General features: G+C 41.9%; 1 protein-coding gene across 3 annotated transcripts in view; it reads right to left on the bottom strand.

The window, feature by feature from the left end:
* Positions 1-3079: 3079 nt before the first annotated feature.
* The window catches only part of PTCD2 (pentatricopeptide repeat domain 2), a 41036-nt gene continuing 24476 nt past the window's right edge, over positions 3080-19639 (bottom strand). For 2 of the 3 annotated variants that reach the window (XM_072606310.1, XM_072606312.1), the window contains 3 exons: positions 17483-17557; positions 11181-11294; positions 3080-4088 (listed from right to left, as the gene is read on the bottom strand). In XM_072606310.1, coding sequence (XP_072462411.1) covers positions 3864-4088; positions 11181-11294; positions 17483-17557 — 414 coding nt within the window. In that variant the 3' untranslated portion in view covers positions 3080-3863. The remainder of the gene's footprint in view (positions 4089-11180; positions 11295-17482; positions 17558-19639) is intronic. The other variant, XM_072606311.1, reaches the window with a different exon arrangement.

Here is a 19639-nt window from a genome sequence, read left to right as displayed (position 1 = left end):
TACTGTGTCACAGGTACAAAGACAAAAGGACAAGTTGATAACCTCACAGAACTTCTACTGGAGGCCAGGGCAGTGAGAGAGGGAACATAATAGGTACACAGACAAAGTTGGTGGGCAGCTAGGTGGCACAGAGGATAAAGAATGTGGCCTGGAATCAAAAAGACTCCTCTTCATGAGTTCAAATCTGTCCTCAGACACTCACTGTGAGATCCTGGACAAGTTACTTAACTCTGTTTGCCTTAGTTCCTCATCTGTCAAATGAAGAGAAGGAAACGGCAAACAACTCGTGTCTCTGCCAAGAAAACCCCAAATGGGGTCACAAAGAGTTAGACATGACTGAATGATTAAACAAGAATAATGCTTCATTATAATTATCATATAATCCATAAGGATTGCTATGTGCGCATGGGCTTGGAGAAGAATTTCTTCTTAACTAAAATAACGCACAAACCACAAAGGCTCTACAGAGGGGTTGCAATCGCCATTGGGGGACAGAATGACCAAAGAGACCCCCTGACTGTTGAAGCACTAAACAAGCAAGTCCAAGCCACACAAAATGAAAAGCTTTCAAATTAGATACAATAGTGGGAATAACTCATACTACACCTCACTTTCTTTCATGATTTCAAAGGATCTTGTAGTTGATAGGGTCACAGTGGAACCATCATGGCGTCATCCTGACTCTCAGTCCACAACCAGGTAGACAAGCTGTGGCCGCCTTAGCATCAGAGCAGACTGATAGGGAGAGTTCAATGCACAGTCACCGGACTCACTCCTTCCAGAGTCCAGTGACAAGCCAAAAGTAAGGATGACTGGCGATGTCCTGGGATGCAGTGGATGATCTTGGTGCCGTTGCTGTCTAGTCAAGCCTTAAGAGCTCCAGAGTGGGCTTCAGCCGCCGTCACGGTCACCGAACAAATTGTTCTCTTCCACTTATTCCACGGAGATGGTAGTGGGGAGAGATCTTCACATGCTCAGGGTCACTCATTGATGGATTTTCATCTGCTGAGATGGTCTTAATGGGGCATGGCCGCTGCACATGCTACAGCTTCTTGGAGCCACAGGTGAGAGCTGAGTGCCAGGTGGGCACCAAAGGTGGGTGAGCAGCCCCGAAAAGGGCGTGGCAAGCCCTCCCACCAGAGGAAGACCCCATGTCTCTTAATGCTAGGTGCTTAATAAATGGTTCTTGACTTTAACAAATCAGACATACCTAGGTGATCAAAAATACCATACACTCCCAAAAGGCAGGGGTTTGTTCACATATTTCTTTTGCTTGAAACATGTTTATTAATTATCCAGTAAGAAGCAGCAGGGTATCGTGGAAACTGAAGACCAGACTTTGAGTCAGGGAAACCTGGGTCCAGGTCCTGACTCTGATACCTGCTGGCTGTGTGACTCTAAGCAAATCACAGTCATGCTTTACGTTACAGATGACTTCTCTAAGGATGATTTTGCTTTTGTCGGGGTATCCCTAGCACTTAGTGTGGTGCTTAAATTGAACCGCTGCTCTGTATCCATCGACATAATTTCCAAACCAATGAAATCACAGGTCCGGAGCAGTAACTGCAGCACCCACTATTTGCAGAGGAAGTGTTATTCGTATTCAGCTAGGGGGACACAAGATGAATGACATGCTTCCTCCCCTCGGGGAGCTTATAATCTAAACATCTAGAAATAATACACACACTGACCACATTTATATGGCATTTATGTGTGTGCTTACATGACTACGACAATGGAAATGGAAACAGTAATAACAAAAACCCTTGAACAACGCATAACTAGAATAACCCAGCTTGGCCCTGAAGATGAGAAAAGGCACTTCCTTCATTTCTTGGCAAAGTGGGGAACTAAGCGTGTGCAGCACTGCACATACCCTTGGATTCAGGTGACGGATTGGCTTATTTGGATCAAATGCTTTAAAATTCCTTTTCTGTCTTTCTATTCTCTGTCACAAGAGCGAGCTCACTGGTTTAAGGGAAGAGGAATATATTTGGAAATGGAGGAGATGTAAATGCCAAAGATATCAATAATTTTTTAAAAAATGGATCTGCCTGGAGCTTAGCACAGGTCATGAATAAAGATCACATCTTCTGAGAGGCATGATCATGAGGAGGAAAGAAGCTTGGGCTTTTTGTGCATTCTAAAGTGAAAGCACCATCCTCCAAGGGACTTTTCTTCCAAGATACATACTGTATAAGGATCTTTACTATGTCTGGGGGCTTTACACTTGTCTGACTTGGCTGGCCCAACACTGTCCTTCTTCAGGAGGGCTATCAGGTCTAGTGGAAAGCCCATTAGGCTGAGGGAGGAGGCCCAGATTCCAGGTCTAGCCTGCCAATGTGTCCTCTCTGGCAAGTGACTTTGCTTTTCTGGACCTCAGTTTGCTCATCAGTAAATGAGGGATGATCTCCAAGGTCCTTCAGAGTTTTAACGTCTATGAAAACCTGCTGCCTGTGAACAATACAAAATAACATTTCTTGAAGAAGCACTTTCAGACGTACCCGTCTGCTCAAAGTGAGGGGTACGGTGGGAGGGAAGGAACATGGGGAAAAGGGCAGATGGTATCAGAAAAGAAAGAAACCAGGGCTTGTCGCTCATTAGCGTCGGCCGCACTCCAGGCAGACACACATGCCTCGAACATCACAACAGGCCTTTTGAAACAAAAGGCACAGCTGAGATGGGACCACTGTGTATTTTCATGCATGTTTTCACCTCCAGACGCTGTATTTCAAGTCATCAGTTGAAGGGGTACCCAAGGGCACTTGAGAACTGGGTCCTGGGCTCTCAAGAAAGACAACAGTTCTTTTCATTGAAAATAAGGCACTCCAAATGGAGACAGGGAAGAAAACCATTAACGAGAGATGAATTATAGGACAGACAATGCATGACACGTACTGACTGAGATGAGATAGAGAATTTTAAGTAGGTCTTGTTGGGAAAACATGATTTACCCTAAACCGGGAAGTAATAATTTAAAGCTGGCGTATGTAATAGTTCAGAAAGATGAAGCTTGAGTCTGTTTGCCTCATGAAGGTTGGGGAGGGGCTGAGAGACAGACATCTGAAGAACCAAAGTATTTTAGCTATTCTATGCATCGCCTTTATTAGTCTCCTACCTTCCTACACGTTGTCTGAAGTTCTCAAATCTGGATACAAGGATATTCCAGCACAAGAACCAGCATTTTACAGATGGAGAAACTTCAGGACTGAGCCACCGAGTGGCTTACTTTGGGTCACAGAAATTAGGCAGTGGTAGAAGCCAGGACAATATTCCAAGTTCCATGCTGTGTTATATTTTTCATGTAGTCCTGCCTCTATCAAATGATAGTTACTATATTTTGTTAGGGTCTTTCTCAGGATTCATGCCTTGGAGCTTTAGGTATTAAAAACAAAATTAGAACATTCAAGGAAATAAGGAGGAAAGACCACTGTTTTCAAGAAGCTACAGAAAATATCCTGAAATTCACAACAGAACTGTTTCCAAGGATGTACCAAGTACCTGTGAAAGCTGGATAAGTCTACATGCAGACCTGGAATCTTTCTATGCTATTTCTCTCTGCCTGTGTGAATGAAAGCCAGGAAAGAGGACTGAGAAACCACTACAACTTTCTCAGGGGCACACCTGTCACTCTACACAGACAATTCCTAATGTTCAAAAGAGAGAAAGATTTCTGGTTGTTTGGGTCAGTGTTGTCCACAATAGTCCAGAGTTCGGAACTCTGAGTTTGGAATGTCAGTTGTCAATGAATGTCAGAAATCTGTGGAGGGGGAGAAAAGTTCAGCCTAATTTCCTTCAGACCAATTTCTCAGATGGTCAGAATGACACACCCAGTTCAGAGTCACCATTGGTCAAATCCAGGGCTACTCGGCTATCAGAGATGAATTGAGTGGCTGTAAAGTCCGGCGGCTTGTTTGTCTCTTGTTAAATGAGAGAATGTGGGGTTTCCTGCTCTGAGGGATAACACAGAGCATGGCATCAACAGTCTGGGGGATGACCTGGCCGGATGCCTGGAGCTTTTCCCAGATCGCTTTGTATCTGGCCTGGAGAGCCGGCTGTCCATTTAATTTCTCCTTCACTGTGGTCAGCTGTGAGAAGAGAAAAACAGAATGTAGAAAGCCTTCAAGACAGTTCCCCTGCTCCTTTCCTCCTCCTGGCTGCTTGTGCCACCTCCACCAAAAGACCTTTTAGTGATTTTGTATAGACTTATTTGCTTACGTGTTATCTCCCCTCATGGAATATAAGCTCCCTGAGGAGAAGGATGACTTCAACTGTGCCCTGTTATTCCTGGCACAAAGGGCAATGTCTGGCATACAGCAGGTGCTAAATAAAAGAATGATTAAGGGAGTCCCTCCGAGACACACAACACACACCTCTAAGGAGTGGTGTGGCAATAAAAGGGACAATAAAAGGCCATGGTTGTTTTGCTCAGACAGGTCAGACTCTCCATGATCCTGTGCACACCAAGACTGTCCATGGGGTTTTCTTGGCAAAGATACTAGAGTGATTTGCCATTTTATTCTCTAGTGGATTAAGGCAAACTAAGTTAAGTGACTTGTCCAGGGTCACAGAGCTAGTAAGCATCTGAGGCTAGATTTGAATTCCACACTGAGCCACCTATCTGCCTCCAAGACAAACAGAGGTTAATGACTTGCCCAGGGTCACACAACTAGTGTCTGAGGCTGGATTTAAACTCAAGTCTTCATGATTTCATGCCAGGTGCTCTAGCCATGGAGCCAACCAGTACAACTTAACACATGGGACTATAAAACCAAGAAAATGGTTCCACAAATTACACAGACCCATTACAACCTGAGAATTACACCTTGGACATTTAGTAATCAAGAGCTTAAAACACTATCTGACCCAAAGACATGGATCAGGGAACAGGAGGGGGTGAGTGGGGAAGCGCATTAAAACAGGTGAAGTAAACTTACTTGATTGGACATCATTACAACAGCAGAGTCCTTTTTGGCCCCACTAACCCAAGCATTTCTTAATTAAGTTGCATGAAAACTGCTTCCCAAATACTAATTTAATCTCTTGGAATGAGAGGGGAGTGTCTTTCTTGTGCCCACCCTTAACAACCACCACCACCACCACCACAACGGCTTCAGTCATGGTATTGCAGGATGTCTTATGAGGCTCATAGGGTAGGGATAGTGAAAGCCTTGTTTAGGCCTCAGGCATTTACTGGCACTGACTGGCCATGTGAAGGCACTCTGCTAAAAACAGATCAAATGGAGAGTGCAGGAAAAAGCCTCATTACCTTGTCACACACCTACAAATCAAGGGAACAAACCAGTACTTACACTGTCCTCTAATGTCTACAATGCCCTTTACCCACATTATCTCAGTGGAACCTCATGACCCTCTGAGGGGAGCTCTCTCAAATTCTCAGTGGGCCTGTTATGTCACAGATGAAGGTCCAGGGATTAAGGCTGCAGTCAATAGATGCCCGCCAACCCCATGCAACTCTTATCCATGCCTCCCATGAGTTTGCCATAGAAGGTCCACCCACCATGGTGATGGCCTTCCTTGAGTTGTCTCAACATCTAGAGGCTATGAATGGAGCACACAGCTGGCTAGCAGGCAGTCCTCACTGGTACCTTGTGTTTATGTCATCTTTTCTGTTCATACATTTTTTGAATGTCTTCTTTTACTCCATTTTTTTCCCCCTAACTCCTTGTTTGGAATATGTTGTAGACTGTCTACACTTATCACAAACCTCTCCACTGTCTTCTGGGAAAAAATTATTTTCATATATAGGGAGACCATAGTGTTCAGTGTCTTGGAGCCAGATATCATTCTTGACTAGGAGTTAAGTATGACTGTGTTGCAGTGAGAGGGTTTTATAGTCAGAAGACTTGAGGTCAAATCCTGATTCTGTACGATCTTAGATAAATCATTTGGCCCTTCTAGGGGCTCAGTTTCCTCATCTGTAAAGGAATGGGGCTGGATAAGGTTGTCCCTAAAATCTTTTCCAGCTCTCAATCTAGAGTGTTATGAACCATCTTAAAGATTAAGACATGGAGGTTCAAAGAGGTTGTGACCTGCTTAAGCTCACGAAGTTAGTAAATGACAATGAGTGGAATCTGAACCCAGGTCTGTCCTAATTCCAAGTCCAGTACTCTCTCCATGACACCACATGACACCACATGAGACCTCTAAGCTCCTGAATCAATAGGACATTTCAACACAGCCTAAAAATGTCTTTCAACAGAGATAAGATAGATTTATTCTTGCATTTAAAAGATTTACTTTCTAAAAAGGACACTGTGATGCTTTTCTCATAAACAGCACCATAAAAGGAAAGTGTTGTTTGGACTTAATAACGATGAGAAAGACCCAGTGTTATACTTTACTGTACTTCCCGAGAAGCTCAGTGCTTCAGACATAAATGATCAATACATATCTGTTGATCGGTAAAGCAAAGAGAATTGGGAACCAAATTTAACCCAGAAAAAAACAACACAAATTTGCTAACACTGGAGCTGAACAAAATCTAAATACTAGGTGTTTTCATATATCTACGTATAGATATATAAAATCATATTCTATTATGTACGTAATGTATTGTGTATGTCATATATGTATATCATATCTCATTTGTATATATCATATTATGTATATATGACATGTGTATACTATATATTATGTATATAATATGATATATTATGTACTAAGTTAAAGGGTGAAAAACCCACATACTTATCTTGTTTTAATTCAAAGTGCAAAAATCAAAGAGAAAAGAAAGGAGAGAAAAAAGAGGTGAAAGGACAGATGAAAAGAGAGGTGGGAGGCTTGTGAGGGGCATGATAGGTGTCTGGTGGAAAAGGGATGACTCTCATTCTGCTTGTTCCCACAGGGTGTCCTAGGAGCAGTTGGCAGATGTAGCAAATAGGCAGGTTTATGCATGACGCAAAGGAAAACTTCCTAACAATTACAGGGAGGGGTCCCAAAGTGGAACAGTTTGCTTTTGAGAGGCAGTGGTTTTGTCCTTACTGGATATCATCAAACTGAGGCCATTTGTTGGGGATGTTACTGAAGGGATTCCTGTTCAGACACGGATTGGACTGAATGATGACTTCATCCCACTGTCTGGCCCCCAAGAGTCTGCAACACAGGAGAAGTGGTCTAAAAATAGGTGCCATCTTTGCCATCTGAGCCAAGCCTTGGAGGATGGGTGGTTCTTTAACAGGCAGGGATGGAGGCACTCAATAATGGGTACTCAAGAGGAGGGGGGACCTGGGCTCTAGAAGTACAGGGTATGTTCAGGAAGAAATGAGCTGTCTAAAATTTCACATAAATAAACCTGAATAGGAAGAGTGGGGCCATATCACATAATGCCTTGAATGCCATGCTAAGGAGTCTGGACTTTTTTTTTTCTAGCAGAGATTTCTGAGGAGGAGGATGACATTGGGAATGATTTTGTTAGGAAGGTTATGGTGGCAGTGGTATACAGTCTGGATTAGAGGAGGGAGAGACGGGGAGTACAGAGAAGAAAGGATAATTCAATTCTCCTCCCTGACAATATCTGAAGAGATTTAATTCATGATCATGTTTCTTAACATGCCATGGGTCTACACTCACTTTCTGGATACACTGCAAGCCTATTTCTCCCTTTTGTACCGTGACTCCCCAAGGAATCTTAATGCTTGAAAAGGTCTTAACGTTCTTAGGAGGAACAGCTTGCTCCGTCACTGGGTTCAAGGTGAACAGAATTCATCTGCAGAGCAAGGTTTCCCAAAAAAGCAGTGCAAGGCTGTGAAGCCTGGGCTAACTCCGCTCTAATTGCAGGTACTGCCTCAGTTCTCTCGGACGGCTGTGGAAACATTAAATGGGATTATTATAGCTACTCTGCTATCTAAGCAGGAAGGAGAAGGGGCCAAATGTGTTCCCTAGTTTAGCTTATTAAAAAAAAAAAATCAATGAAGGAGAAGCCTGTGCTTTAGTCATCCGAACTTCAGATCTGCAGAGGGGGGACAAAAGAGGAAGGGAGCATGCATTTATTAAGCACCACACATTAATTCATTTTATCTTCATGACAACTCTGGGAAGAAGGGGCCATGATCATTCCCATTTTAGAGCTAAGGAAACAGAGGCAGAGAGAGGTTGTGGCTCTCAAAAGACCAACTGTCTAGTACTCCTTCCTGTTCCCATAGATGGTTAGAGGCCCCTGGATTTGTTTTGCCACATTTTGGCCAATCACCAAACAGGGCCCATTTTCACTTATCATTACTGAGTACACATGGCCTAACAGGCTTATAGTTTGAGTTGGAAAAGCCCATAGAGGCAGAGTTTGAACTCAGGGCTTCCTGTTACCGATCTAGCAGCACTCTGTCCACCAAAAAACTGCCCAATGTGTTATTTATAAAAATCAAACTCAAGACAACTGATCATTTACATGTGGTCTGGGGCATACGTATTACTCTTTAGAGTTCCATTCTCTACATGCTAACACACCAGGGCCCATGAAGTGGAGGGTACCCAGGAATCCAGAGGCTTGGTTCCAAGTCTAGGATTTGTCACTTCCTAGCTAAATGACTTATGCCTACCATCTCAAATCAGGCAGCTCTCTGATCAGCCTCACAGTATCCAGGGGAAAAGTCTAAATGGGTTGTGCATGTTTTTAAATTAAAATCCATCTAAAAAAGCTTTGGAGAAAAAAAAAGGACCTTCAGGCTAAGTTAAAATTGAAAGTATTTTTAAAAATCAGTAATTTTCCATTTGAATTCTGGGTAGGTAATATATACCTTCAACAGGGAAGAGAAAGCCTGGTGTTAACGATGGAGCCCTAGCTGGGGAATCAGGAGACCCAGATTTATATTCCAGCTTTGCCACTAACTTGCTGTGTATCCCTGGCTAAGTCTCTATTCTAGGTTAAGATATAAGGGAAGGCTCAGGGAAAGCCCAGCTCCATTACAACATGCTAAGCAACAACAACGGCCACTGGCCATGAGGGGGACCTTCTAATTCTAGGACATTGGGCTAATTCTGGAATGTGGATGGAGAGAAGTACGGATTAAATGAGGAAGCTGGGCAGTCTTAGGTACGCAATGTTCTCTCTCAGATCTGCCACAAGTAGAGGAAAAGAATTTCCAAACACTTTTTGGCCTCTGAAAGGTCCAAGTTGGGCTGCATTTTCTGGGTCATGACTATAGGGAAGGGGCAAGAGGTAGCACATTTTCCTTCTCTAAGCCTCAGTTTCCTTATCTTTAAAATGAGAAAGGGGGCCAACTAGATGAAGTCTAGTTGTCATAGCAGGCCAAGTTTTCCCAAAGGGATTTCCTTTGATGAAAACCAAAAAAATTGTGCTAGTGTTGTCTGATGCACCAAGACCACTGGACTAAAGACCAGGAAGACCCAATTTCTCACAATCATTAACTGTGTGTCTTTGATCAAGTCACTTCAGCCCCTCCGAGCCTTGGTTTCATCTGTAAAATGGGAATGCAGAGGCTGTAAGAAGCAAATGGAATAATGGAGGTACAGGGCTTCGCAAAATTTAAGTGCTACATAAATGTAAGCTTTCTCTTTATACAGTTTTTTTCCTTAAAATTATTTTTAATATTCTTTTTTTTTAAATTTGCATTCCAAATTCTTTCCTACCCTCCAGTCTCCCTTCTATACTTTCAGAGGGTAAACAATGTGACACCAATTATACATATGAAGTCATGCAAAACATAATTCCATATATTAGCACAAAAATAGCAAAAAAAAATAAAGTGAAAAAAGTTTGCTTCAGTCTGCATTCAGGAGGCCATCAGTTTTCTCTTTGGGAGTTGGACAGCATTTTTCATCACAGGTCCTTTGGAGGTATCTTGGATAATTATATTAATCTGAGTAATTAAGTCTTTCACAGGGGATTATGGATAACAATACTTCTGTTCAACACTACTACTAGATGTATTTGCCAAAGAGATCAAAGAAAAAGGAAAAAGACCTATTAGTACAAAAATATTTATAGCAGTTCTTCTTGTGGTGGCAAAGAATCAGAAATTGAGGGGGATGCTCATCCATTGGGGAATGGCTGGACAAGGTGGTATACAATTATAATGGATTACAAATGTGCTATAAGAAATGATGAGCAGGACGGTTTCAGAAAAACCTGGCAAGATTTGTATGAACTGATGCAAAGTGAAATAAGCAGAACCAGGAGACCACTGTGCCCAGTAACAGTAACAGTGTCATGGTGACTAACTGTGGAAGACTTAGCTACTCAGACCTAGACGACGATCTGAGACAATAACAAAGGACCCATGAGGAAAAACACTATTCGCCGCCAGAGGGAGAACTAATGACGTCTAGTGCAGACGGAAGCATGCTTTTCTCACTTTATTTTTCTTGCGTCTGGGGGTGTGTTTTCTTTGACTAATATGTAAATATATTTTGCATGACTAAATGACATATTGCTTGCCTTCTTAAGGGGGGAGGAGGAAGAAGGAGGGAGAGAATTTGGAAGTCATTTTTACAAAATGAATGTTAAAATGTTTTTTAATGAAACAAAAATATGTTTAAAAAATATTGCTGTAACTACAATGTTCTGATCACTTCAGTTTGCATCAGTTCATATAGGATAGGTAAGTTAAAAAAAAGGAATTCCAATCTATAATTCTACTGTCTTTCTACATTTTCTTTAATATCATCTTGGTATGATGCAACAGGGTGAAGTGACTTGCCCAGGGTCACACAGCTAAGTATCCGAGGCCATATTGGAACTGAGGTCTTCCTGACTCCAGAACCTGTACTTTCCCCACCGTGCCACCTAGCTGCTCATTCACTACATGATAATTCTGACAATAACCCGGTAAATCTCAGTAGTATACCTACCCAAGGTCATACAAGTATTACGTACGAGACTTGGAGATTGTAGCCAGGTCTTCTAACTCCATGGTTTTTCTATCCCCTAAACCATGATAACTTTTCCTAAAATGTGCTTAGCACAGTAGGAGCTTAATAAATGTTTAATGAATTGGATGAAAGCCAAGGTTTTGCTAAATTCAACCCTGACGTAAGACTGCCTAACTCAATCTGGGCCCCTATTTAGCAAAGTCAACTGCGGCTCAGAACTCCTGAGCTCAAGAGATGTGCCTGAGTATCCTTCCCAGTCCCAGACATTGAGCTACCAAGTCCAGCATGGGCTTTGCTTTGAACACATTTTCCCATCCCCAGGTACTTACTACTTCCTCTGAGAACTCTTGCTTCTTCACAAGGCTGAAGTGAGTTTTTTCGGTAGATGCCTCCAGTATCTGCAGGGCTCCTTTCAACATGTCTGAGTGGGCGTGGATAAGTATCTGGATCATAGAAAGAACCAAATACCACTGGTTTGGAATCTGAGGATGTGAACCTTGACAAGCCCCCATTATACTCTCAGAGATAGGCATAGGCAGAAAGTCTCACCTGGATGCTCTTGGGCCTCCCTTGTTTTGCTACCTCCAAAAACTGTGGTCTATGAACTTGTTTGCTAACTATTCTGGTAACTATATTTCAATATAATTGATTTCCTCTGTACCTTTCATATTTTACTTTATGCAGTGAGAAACATTATTCCGAGAAAGGATCCACAGGCTTTTGCAGACTGACAAAAACAGACCAGGGCACAAAAAAGATTAAGAACTCCTGCTCTAAAAGATGCCCACAAAATGTACCCAGATGACAGGAAATCCCATTCCCCTAATATCCAACCCAAAGTGCAGCAAGCTATTAAAAAAGCCCAAAATAACTTAAGTGCTCTTTCTGCATTTGAGGGCCAACCGATTCCAGTATCATCTTGGACTCACACAGTTATCCCCATTAATACAGAATGCTCATGGGTGAGAGGTCAGCATGTATGGTACTTTGCAACAAAAGAGTTCAATGTGTTGTTTTTGCTAATTTTTTTCTTTAAAAAATATCTGTTATATGACAGCTCTAAAGGAGAAAAGAGGAGAGATGCTGGGAGAAATTTTGTTGATGCAAAAGTCCCAACAGAGATCAATAAAAATCTGTTAAAAAGATAGTGGAGTAGCTGGCCATTTCCTTCTCCAGCGCACTTTGCAGATAAGGAAACTGAGGCAAACAAGTTTAAGTGATTTGCCCAGGGTCACACAGCTTGTGTCAGAGGTCACACTTGAACTCAGGTCCTTCTGACTCTAGGTCTGGCACTCCATCCACTCTGCTACCGAGCTGCCCATCTGAATGTCAACTCTCTCCAAGTAGGGACTATTTTATTCTCTGTACTTATATCCCCACCCCTGGCCCCAAAGTGCCTGTCATCTAGCAGCCACTTAAATACTTCTTGACTGACTGGATACCATCTAGTCCAAGCCCCTTATTAATAAAAGATAAGGAAACTGGGGCTCACAGCAGGTAAGTGAATTCCCCTGGGTACCCTCAGGCAGGACACGACACAGCCAACACTAGAACCCAGACCTTCTGACTCCAAGTCCAGCTCTTCAAGCACCCACAAGTACCAGGCTAATATGTAATTGGGAAATGTTTAACAACAAATAAAAATACAAATCACAATAAAAACACCCCTAAAAAGTTATGCTGCCGCTTCAGGGATCCATTTAAATTTGGGTTAGACACCACTGCACCACACTATCCCTACACTTCATGACTCTTTCTTCTCAATGGTCCTGCTGGGGAGGCAAGGGAAAGCTGTGACTATTTTACAGACTGAGAAACTATAACACGTATGGAATCAATACTCGGTACATCAAGTAGAAGCTGGCTGTATTTATTGATTTACACTCTATCGATTAAACCATCAAAAACATGCCCTGTCTTGAATTCATATTAGAAAGAATACCAGAGTTCTTTCTTTCTCTTCCTGCTCTCCTCCTATACACAGACATATACTGAGTCATATTTTCAGTAGTGATGGATTTCTATTGAACACACATGTGTATATATGTATGCATGTATGTGTGTGTATGTGTGTGCATATGCGTATATATATACATATATGCATACATCTATGTATATATGCATGCACACACACACATGCACACACACACACTTTCTCACCAAAGCAGGAATTTGTGGGGTAGATTTTCCATAGAAAAGATGTGAAATCAACTGACCCAAGACAGGGATGAATCTACTCACTTGGGCTCAGCTCTGAGCTCTCATCAATTAAGCTAACTAGCTAGATACAAAGGAATCATGGGTAAAACTAAAAGGGACTTGAATTGTTCTCTGCTGACTCCTAGAGAGGCAAGAGACTTGCCCAGGCCCAAGGCAGTATGTGGCAGAGATGAGATTCGAACCTGGGTCCGCTGGCTCCCAACTCAATACTCTCAATTGCACCATATCCTCCCTCCCCTAAATATAGCTCCTTGCTGTTACCAGTTCCTCGTGCCCAGCTCTTTGTGACCCCATCTGGGGTTTTCTTGACAAAAACACTAGAGCAGTTTTTCCACTTCTTTTTCCAGCTCATTTTACAGATGAGGAAACTGAGGCAAACAAGTTTAACTGACAAAGCTAGTAAGTGTCTGAGGCCACATTTGAACTCAGGAAGACCTGTTCCTGACTCTAGGCCTGATCTTATCCACTTCACCACCTGGCTGCTCTTTAGTGTGGCTCAATTTTCATATACATCTGTATGTAGGTTAGTTGTTAGGGTAACTGAATGAGGGCCACATTTTATTAATCAAAAGGAAATTAAATAGCAGAAAGACAATTTAACAGAGGAGAGCCACCCAGTGAGGGATATAGGTGGTTCATCTATATTGGCTGTACTCTGGAATAGAAAGACCAGGCCACAGGGCATTTTTGTAGGGTCTCTGAACTGCTCATTAGCAGGTAAGTAAAAGATCACTTACTTCACTGACAGAATATGTGAAGATCACCTTAGCTTCACTACTCTGGACCTCAGTTTCCTCACTTACAAAATGAGATGGTTGGACTTCATGACCTCTAAGGTCCCTTCCAACTCTAAATTTATGATTCTGGAACAGGCTACCCTTGCCAGTGCCAGTGGCGGACTGCCAACCTCTGTTAATAACGGTGAAGCCCAGAGTGCCCTGGGGCAGGCCTTGCCTTCCTGGAAATTTGCCCTAAGGCTGCCCAGTGGAAAAGCAGTACCCTGAAGGCCAAGGCGGGACACAAGCAGGAGGGGAGTTCTGGCAGATTTCACTTTCTCTCCTCAAATTACTCCCTTCCTGCAAGTAATCTGGTTCCAAAGAGGGCTTTCAAGGCCAGATCACCACCTTGGCTCACACATTTAAGATGAGGAGGTGATGGATGTGGGCAAGAAGAAGGAAGACAGGCTTCTTATCAACGGCCTTTTCCCTAGCTGAAGTTCCCAGGAGAGAGAAAAGAGTAAAGGGTAAAGGATTGCTCTAGTTCAGGAATCTTTAACCTGGCGTCCACAAAACCAAGGGGTTCCAGAGGTAAATTATTCAGAGGGTCCATGAGTTTAGAGGGGAACAAAAAAAAATTACTCCTTTAATTTCCCTATTATTTTTATTTTATTCATTATTTTTCTATATTCTCTATGTTATTATTTTTTAGCTTCTCTTAACCTGGGGTCCATGAATTTTTAAAAATTTGATAACTGTATTCCAATGTAATTTCCTTTAGGATTCTACGTATTTCATTTTACACATTTAAAAATATTCTGAGAAGGGGTTCATGAGCTTTGCCAGATGCCAGAGAGGTTGAGAAAGACTGCTCTAATCCTTCAAGAGATATCAACATGAAGGCCATGAAAATCGAATTTCAAGGGAGCAGGGGAAAATTTGATATGAGAAACTATTTATGGAGCCTCTGCTCCCTCCGCCACCGTAATCATCTCCGGCCCCGGGAAATGATGCCAAGTCACAAGGACGCTGCAGTCTTGCAGGAATTTGATATAAGTGGATTTTTTAAAAGGTGCACAGTAGTTCCAAAAGAACAATTAAGAAATGGATGAGTCTCTCTCTCTAAATTGGATAAGATCTGAAGTGGATCCCATGGGCAAAAAAGACTACTGTTGTGAGAGTGTCCTACATATAGTCCAGGGGGAAAAGTAATGGATTTGAAGACTGACTTGAATCTTGGCTCTGGTGTGAAGTACTTGTGTGACCACCTCTTTGTGCCTCAGTTTCCTCATCTGTAAAACAGGAGGTGGAAGAAATGATCTCTCTGGTCTCTTTCCAGCTTTAAATCTATATACCTATTGGAGCCTGATTGAGTCTTACCCTACTTCTCATGTTTTAGTCTGGGAAGGCTTCCTGCTTGGCATCACAGGATCCATAGAAAGCTGAGCTAGAAAAATTCTCAGAGGTCATCTGATCCAACCCTCTCGTTTTAAAGCTGGGAAAATTGAGGCCACTGACTTATTACCCATCCAACTCACACACACAGTTTTCTCTTTGCCACTTATCATGGCAGAGTCAGGATTCTGACGCAGATCCTCAGCTTCTAAATTCTACGTTCTTTCCACTGTACCGTTCAGCATGTAATGGGATTTAAGGGTAATCTTTGACAAAGGGGAAAGATGGAGCTTACAAGAGTTCCACCTGTCCCCCACATACATACAAGGACAGCAATGGTAACCATGGTAACCATGTGTTACCAATACATGTTAATCCCCAAAGCAAAGGAGAACAGGGAACACCCATTTTGAAATGAGTCTCCCTTAGGAACTTTGCCAGTTATACGCAGAAATGAGCAAATTCGAATTGTATCACTGGAAATTTACCCTGATCCGGTTTCAGCTGGTTCCAGACATATCTGGAAGTGGAAATTAAGCCTCTGATACTGAGCAGAATACTACAAGGGACCTGGAGCTCTCTCAATATTGACGGTCTCAGCTCAGACGGGCAGAGCAGAGCCAATGTGGTTGTGTCTGCATGAGATATCCCAATCAATCAATGCAGTATCGACCGGGGAGGAACTGGAAAATTGGCAACCTAGTCCCTGGGCATACTGGCTAAAGGAAGGACGTAGATAAGACAGAGATAGTGAGGAAATGGAAGATTAGGTCAGTTCAAATTCCAACTGATAGAAGGAAAAGATCGTAACATGAGTAATTAATTCAAAAGTTAGGTAAAGAAAATGATTTCATCTGAATTTTCTGAACACTGACTGATCAGTTGCCCATTTGTCAGGTTTTCCTTGAACAATAATTAACAAAGTACCCTCAGAAATTCGAAGGGGACATTAGCCATAAACAAGATTGATTCAGAGAAACTTTTTCAAAGGGTTTTTAGAAATGATTATTTAGCACAGAAATGATTCTTTAGCATGTACACATGTGTAATATTGATTAAAATGATTTGAACTGACTAATAATAAACAATTGACCTTTATTCTTCTGAGGATAGCAGCCTTCTCTGTTTCCTCTCTGACACTGAGACTTGACTGACTCTGACTTGAAAGAGACTTAAACTAAAACATAGGAGATATTTAGTTTAGATATGAGGAAGGGCTTCCTGACAGCTGTCTCTAGAGCTGATGAGGCCTGGCATTCAAGGTTCTCTACGATCTCATTCCAGCGAACTTCCCAACCTACTTTCATACTACTCCAAAGGTTCTAAATTCTTGATCTATCCAACTACTTCTCCCCTGGACTTCCCCACCCAGGCAGCTAGGTGGCAGAGTGGATAGACAGCAGGCAATAGATTCAAAAAGACAAGTCAGAATAAGGGGCACAGGCGGAACTCTTGAATATTTAGATAGGAACTGTGTGACTGTGAGCAACCAACCCCTCTGTGTTGTTGTTCTGTCTTTCATTCTCCAAGAGTTCCAGGACATGGAAGGTGACGCCAGGACATGGAAATGAACTGGATTGAAGTGAGGCAGGGCTATGCAGTCACCAGCCTCACTTTCTCCTCTGGAGCCATCTGGGTCCAGTGACCAGATGGAGATCAAGACGACTGGACACGGCCCCAGATGCAGTGAGACACCCTGGCCTTTCTAAGTTAAGGTCCTTTCCAATTCTCACTTTGACTGAGCCGATGCTCATTCAGTGATTCAGGCAGATTTGGTAAGATGGTCAACAGAGGGAGTGAGAGTGAAGGTGGCTGCTGGGGGTGACAGGGATTTTCTTAAATAAAAAATTACATGGCATCTTCAAGAAGTCTTTGTGCAGTTTTTAAACTTCAAGACTTTCATAACTTAGATTGTGTGGGTAGGATGAGAACAATCTATTAATAGGATTGAAAGGAGAAACGAAATTTCCTTTCAGGTGATAATGGAATTCAGTTCCGCTGGCCATAGTTTACTTCCTTATCTATATGGGAAAAATAGCTTCCTATTTATCCCACAATCTGAAAAAATGTTAGCCTGTGTACAGTAACTGTGTCCTAAAGTTTAAAAAATATACTTAAAAGTGTATTTGACTTTTTGTTCATGCCATACTTTTCTGCACCCCAAGCAGCTGAAGGTTATACGAGTGAAGGATGTTAGATACCAAAGATGTCACACACCAAAATCAGACACCATCCCTACACAGCGGGCACCATTTTACTGCCCCTCTGGGCCTGTATTTATATCCAAAATGACCACTTACATTTAAATTATTGCATGCTTTGCTGTTTGGGTTCATGATATGAGAGTAAACAGATCTTGCCTTTGCCACCTGGTTCTGAAAGCAAAAAGGAAAAACAACAATATTATATGTGAAGATTGTTCTATCAGGGTCTTAACAAAGATTTAGTAAGATCTCCAGGACCATGGAACGCCTCACCTCCTTTCCTCCAAGAACCCAAAAGATAATCCCTTTCCCAATCATTAAACAATAATATTCTTGCAATTCTTCAAACAATGTGTATTTTCTTTTCTATTTCTCTCCTGCTTCTTGTGGTGAGAATGGGCTCGACAAAATGTCAACCAGAGACTCTCCAGCATGTCCTAGGCAGCTGGGCTCGGGGCTCTTTCCTTGGTGATCTCAGAAGGCCAAATGAAAAAGAGATGGAATGAGGTCCCCACCTCAGGGCTGCTATTCCCTGCAGGACAAGCCCATAGGGCCTGCTTCCTAGATGGAAACACTTGGGAAGGAAATCCCAAGGGAATGCAACAACTTATACATAAAGACAGAGAAAAATGGAGCTCTAGGAACTCTGCCACTTCAGGCCCTTCTCTGGATCCGTGTTTCATTCAATCACGAGTTTTATGGCCACTGCTGTGCAGAATACTTACTCTCACTTCCCCTCAACTAAATGGGTAACACTAGTGACCACCTGCATTAGCCTGCACTGCTCCAAATGAGTGGCTGTCAGTGGTCAGCCTTTAGCAAATACTATTTTCAAGGCACCAAATTAAGTGTTCTTTATCCTGTGCTCTCCAAGAGGACCATGACATCAGGAAGGTGATGCCATGACCTGCAAGTGAACTGGAATTAAGTGAGAGAGGGCTGTGCAAGGTTACCAGCCTCACCTCCTCCTCTGGAGCCATTTAGGTCCAATGGCAAGATACAGATCAAGATGGCCAGAGCTGGCCCTGGGTGCAACGGGAGACCTTGGCCCTTTTAAGCTAAGGTTTTTCCCAGTTCTCATTTTGACTGAGCCAAAGCCCGTTCTATGATCAAGACTGGGCAAGAAATGAGACAAACAATAGTCTCTTTTACTTAATCAAAAAAAAAAAACAATCTGGGAGGGGAAGATATTTAACATGCATTAAGGCATAAAATCCTCACAAAGGAATTCAGAAAAAATAGAAATAATAAGCATATTTTTTTACTGACCACAGATGAATTAAAAATATATTTAATAGGATTGTAGAAGAAAGGAGCAAAGGCTAAAAAGACTAAAGACTAAAAACTTTAATCCTAAAGAATTGGTAAATAAAAGAATAAATCAGAGACAAAAGATAATTTCATCAAAGGAAATTACAAAAATGAGAAGACATACGAAAGTTTATCAGATGTAGCCAGAGGAAAAAATATATCTCTCTAAATCTTTTCATTAACAAAAGACAAAATCAATGAACTGGGCAAGCATCTAAAAATTCATTAGAAGACCATCAAATTAAACATCAAAGTAGCAATTCTGAAAATCAGATACTAACAAAATTAAAAGAGAAAAAGCACGCGATTTAATGAATAAAACTACTATGTGGAGTTTTAAAAAATAAACTATTATCTAATCTGGTTTTAAAAATGGAAAATCAAATCATCAGTAACAAAAACGAAAAAGAATTCATATTAAATGTAGAAGGAACTTGATATACAGGTAAATTCTATCAAATATGCCAAAAATCAATAATCCCTCAGTTTTCTCAGCTATCAAACGGGGCTAAGAACAGCACTTAACTCACGGGATCACAAAGAAGATCAAATGGGATAATATTTGCAAGCCAGGTCCCTAGCACGCAGTAGGCACTACGTAAATGCTTATTCCCTTTCCTGTCAGAGAGGTATTAAGGATAAATGATTTTCTTTGTCATCAGGGCAGGATAAATATGACAGGGATAAAGGAATTTTCAGAACCACTTTGGACACAAAACCAGAAGAAACCATTAAAAAAGAGAAAGAGTGAGAAGTTACAAAGGATAAGCCTGAGCCCAAACAAGACACATAAGACATCTTCCTCCTTGATCACAGGCATACGCTGGGGTCCATGGATGTGGAAAGTTGCATATACTGCCATGTTCTCTTGCATGTATTGGTCTATTGTGCTAACTGCCTTCTTCCTCTTTTTTTAAATTTTTCTTTGTTATAATAGATAAA

Source organism: Notamacropus eugenii, chromosome 4 (genome assembly GCF_028372415.1).
Source record: "Notamacropus eugenii isolate mMacEug1 chromosome 4, mMacEug1.pri_v2, whole genome shotgun sequence".
In the NCBI taxonomy this organism is placed as follows: Eukaryota; Metazoa; Chordata; class Mammalia; order Diprotodontia; family Macropodidae; genus Notamacropus; species Notamacropus eugenii.
The sequence above is the reverse complement of the archived record's forward strand: the minus strand, read 5'-3'. Positions and strand labels throughout refer to the sequence as shown.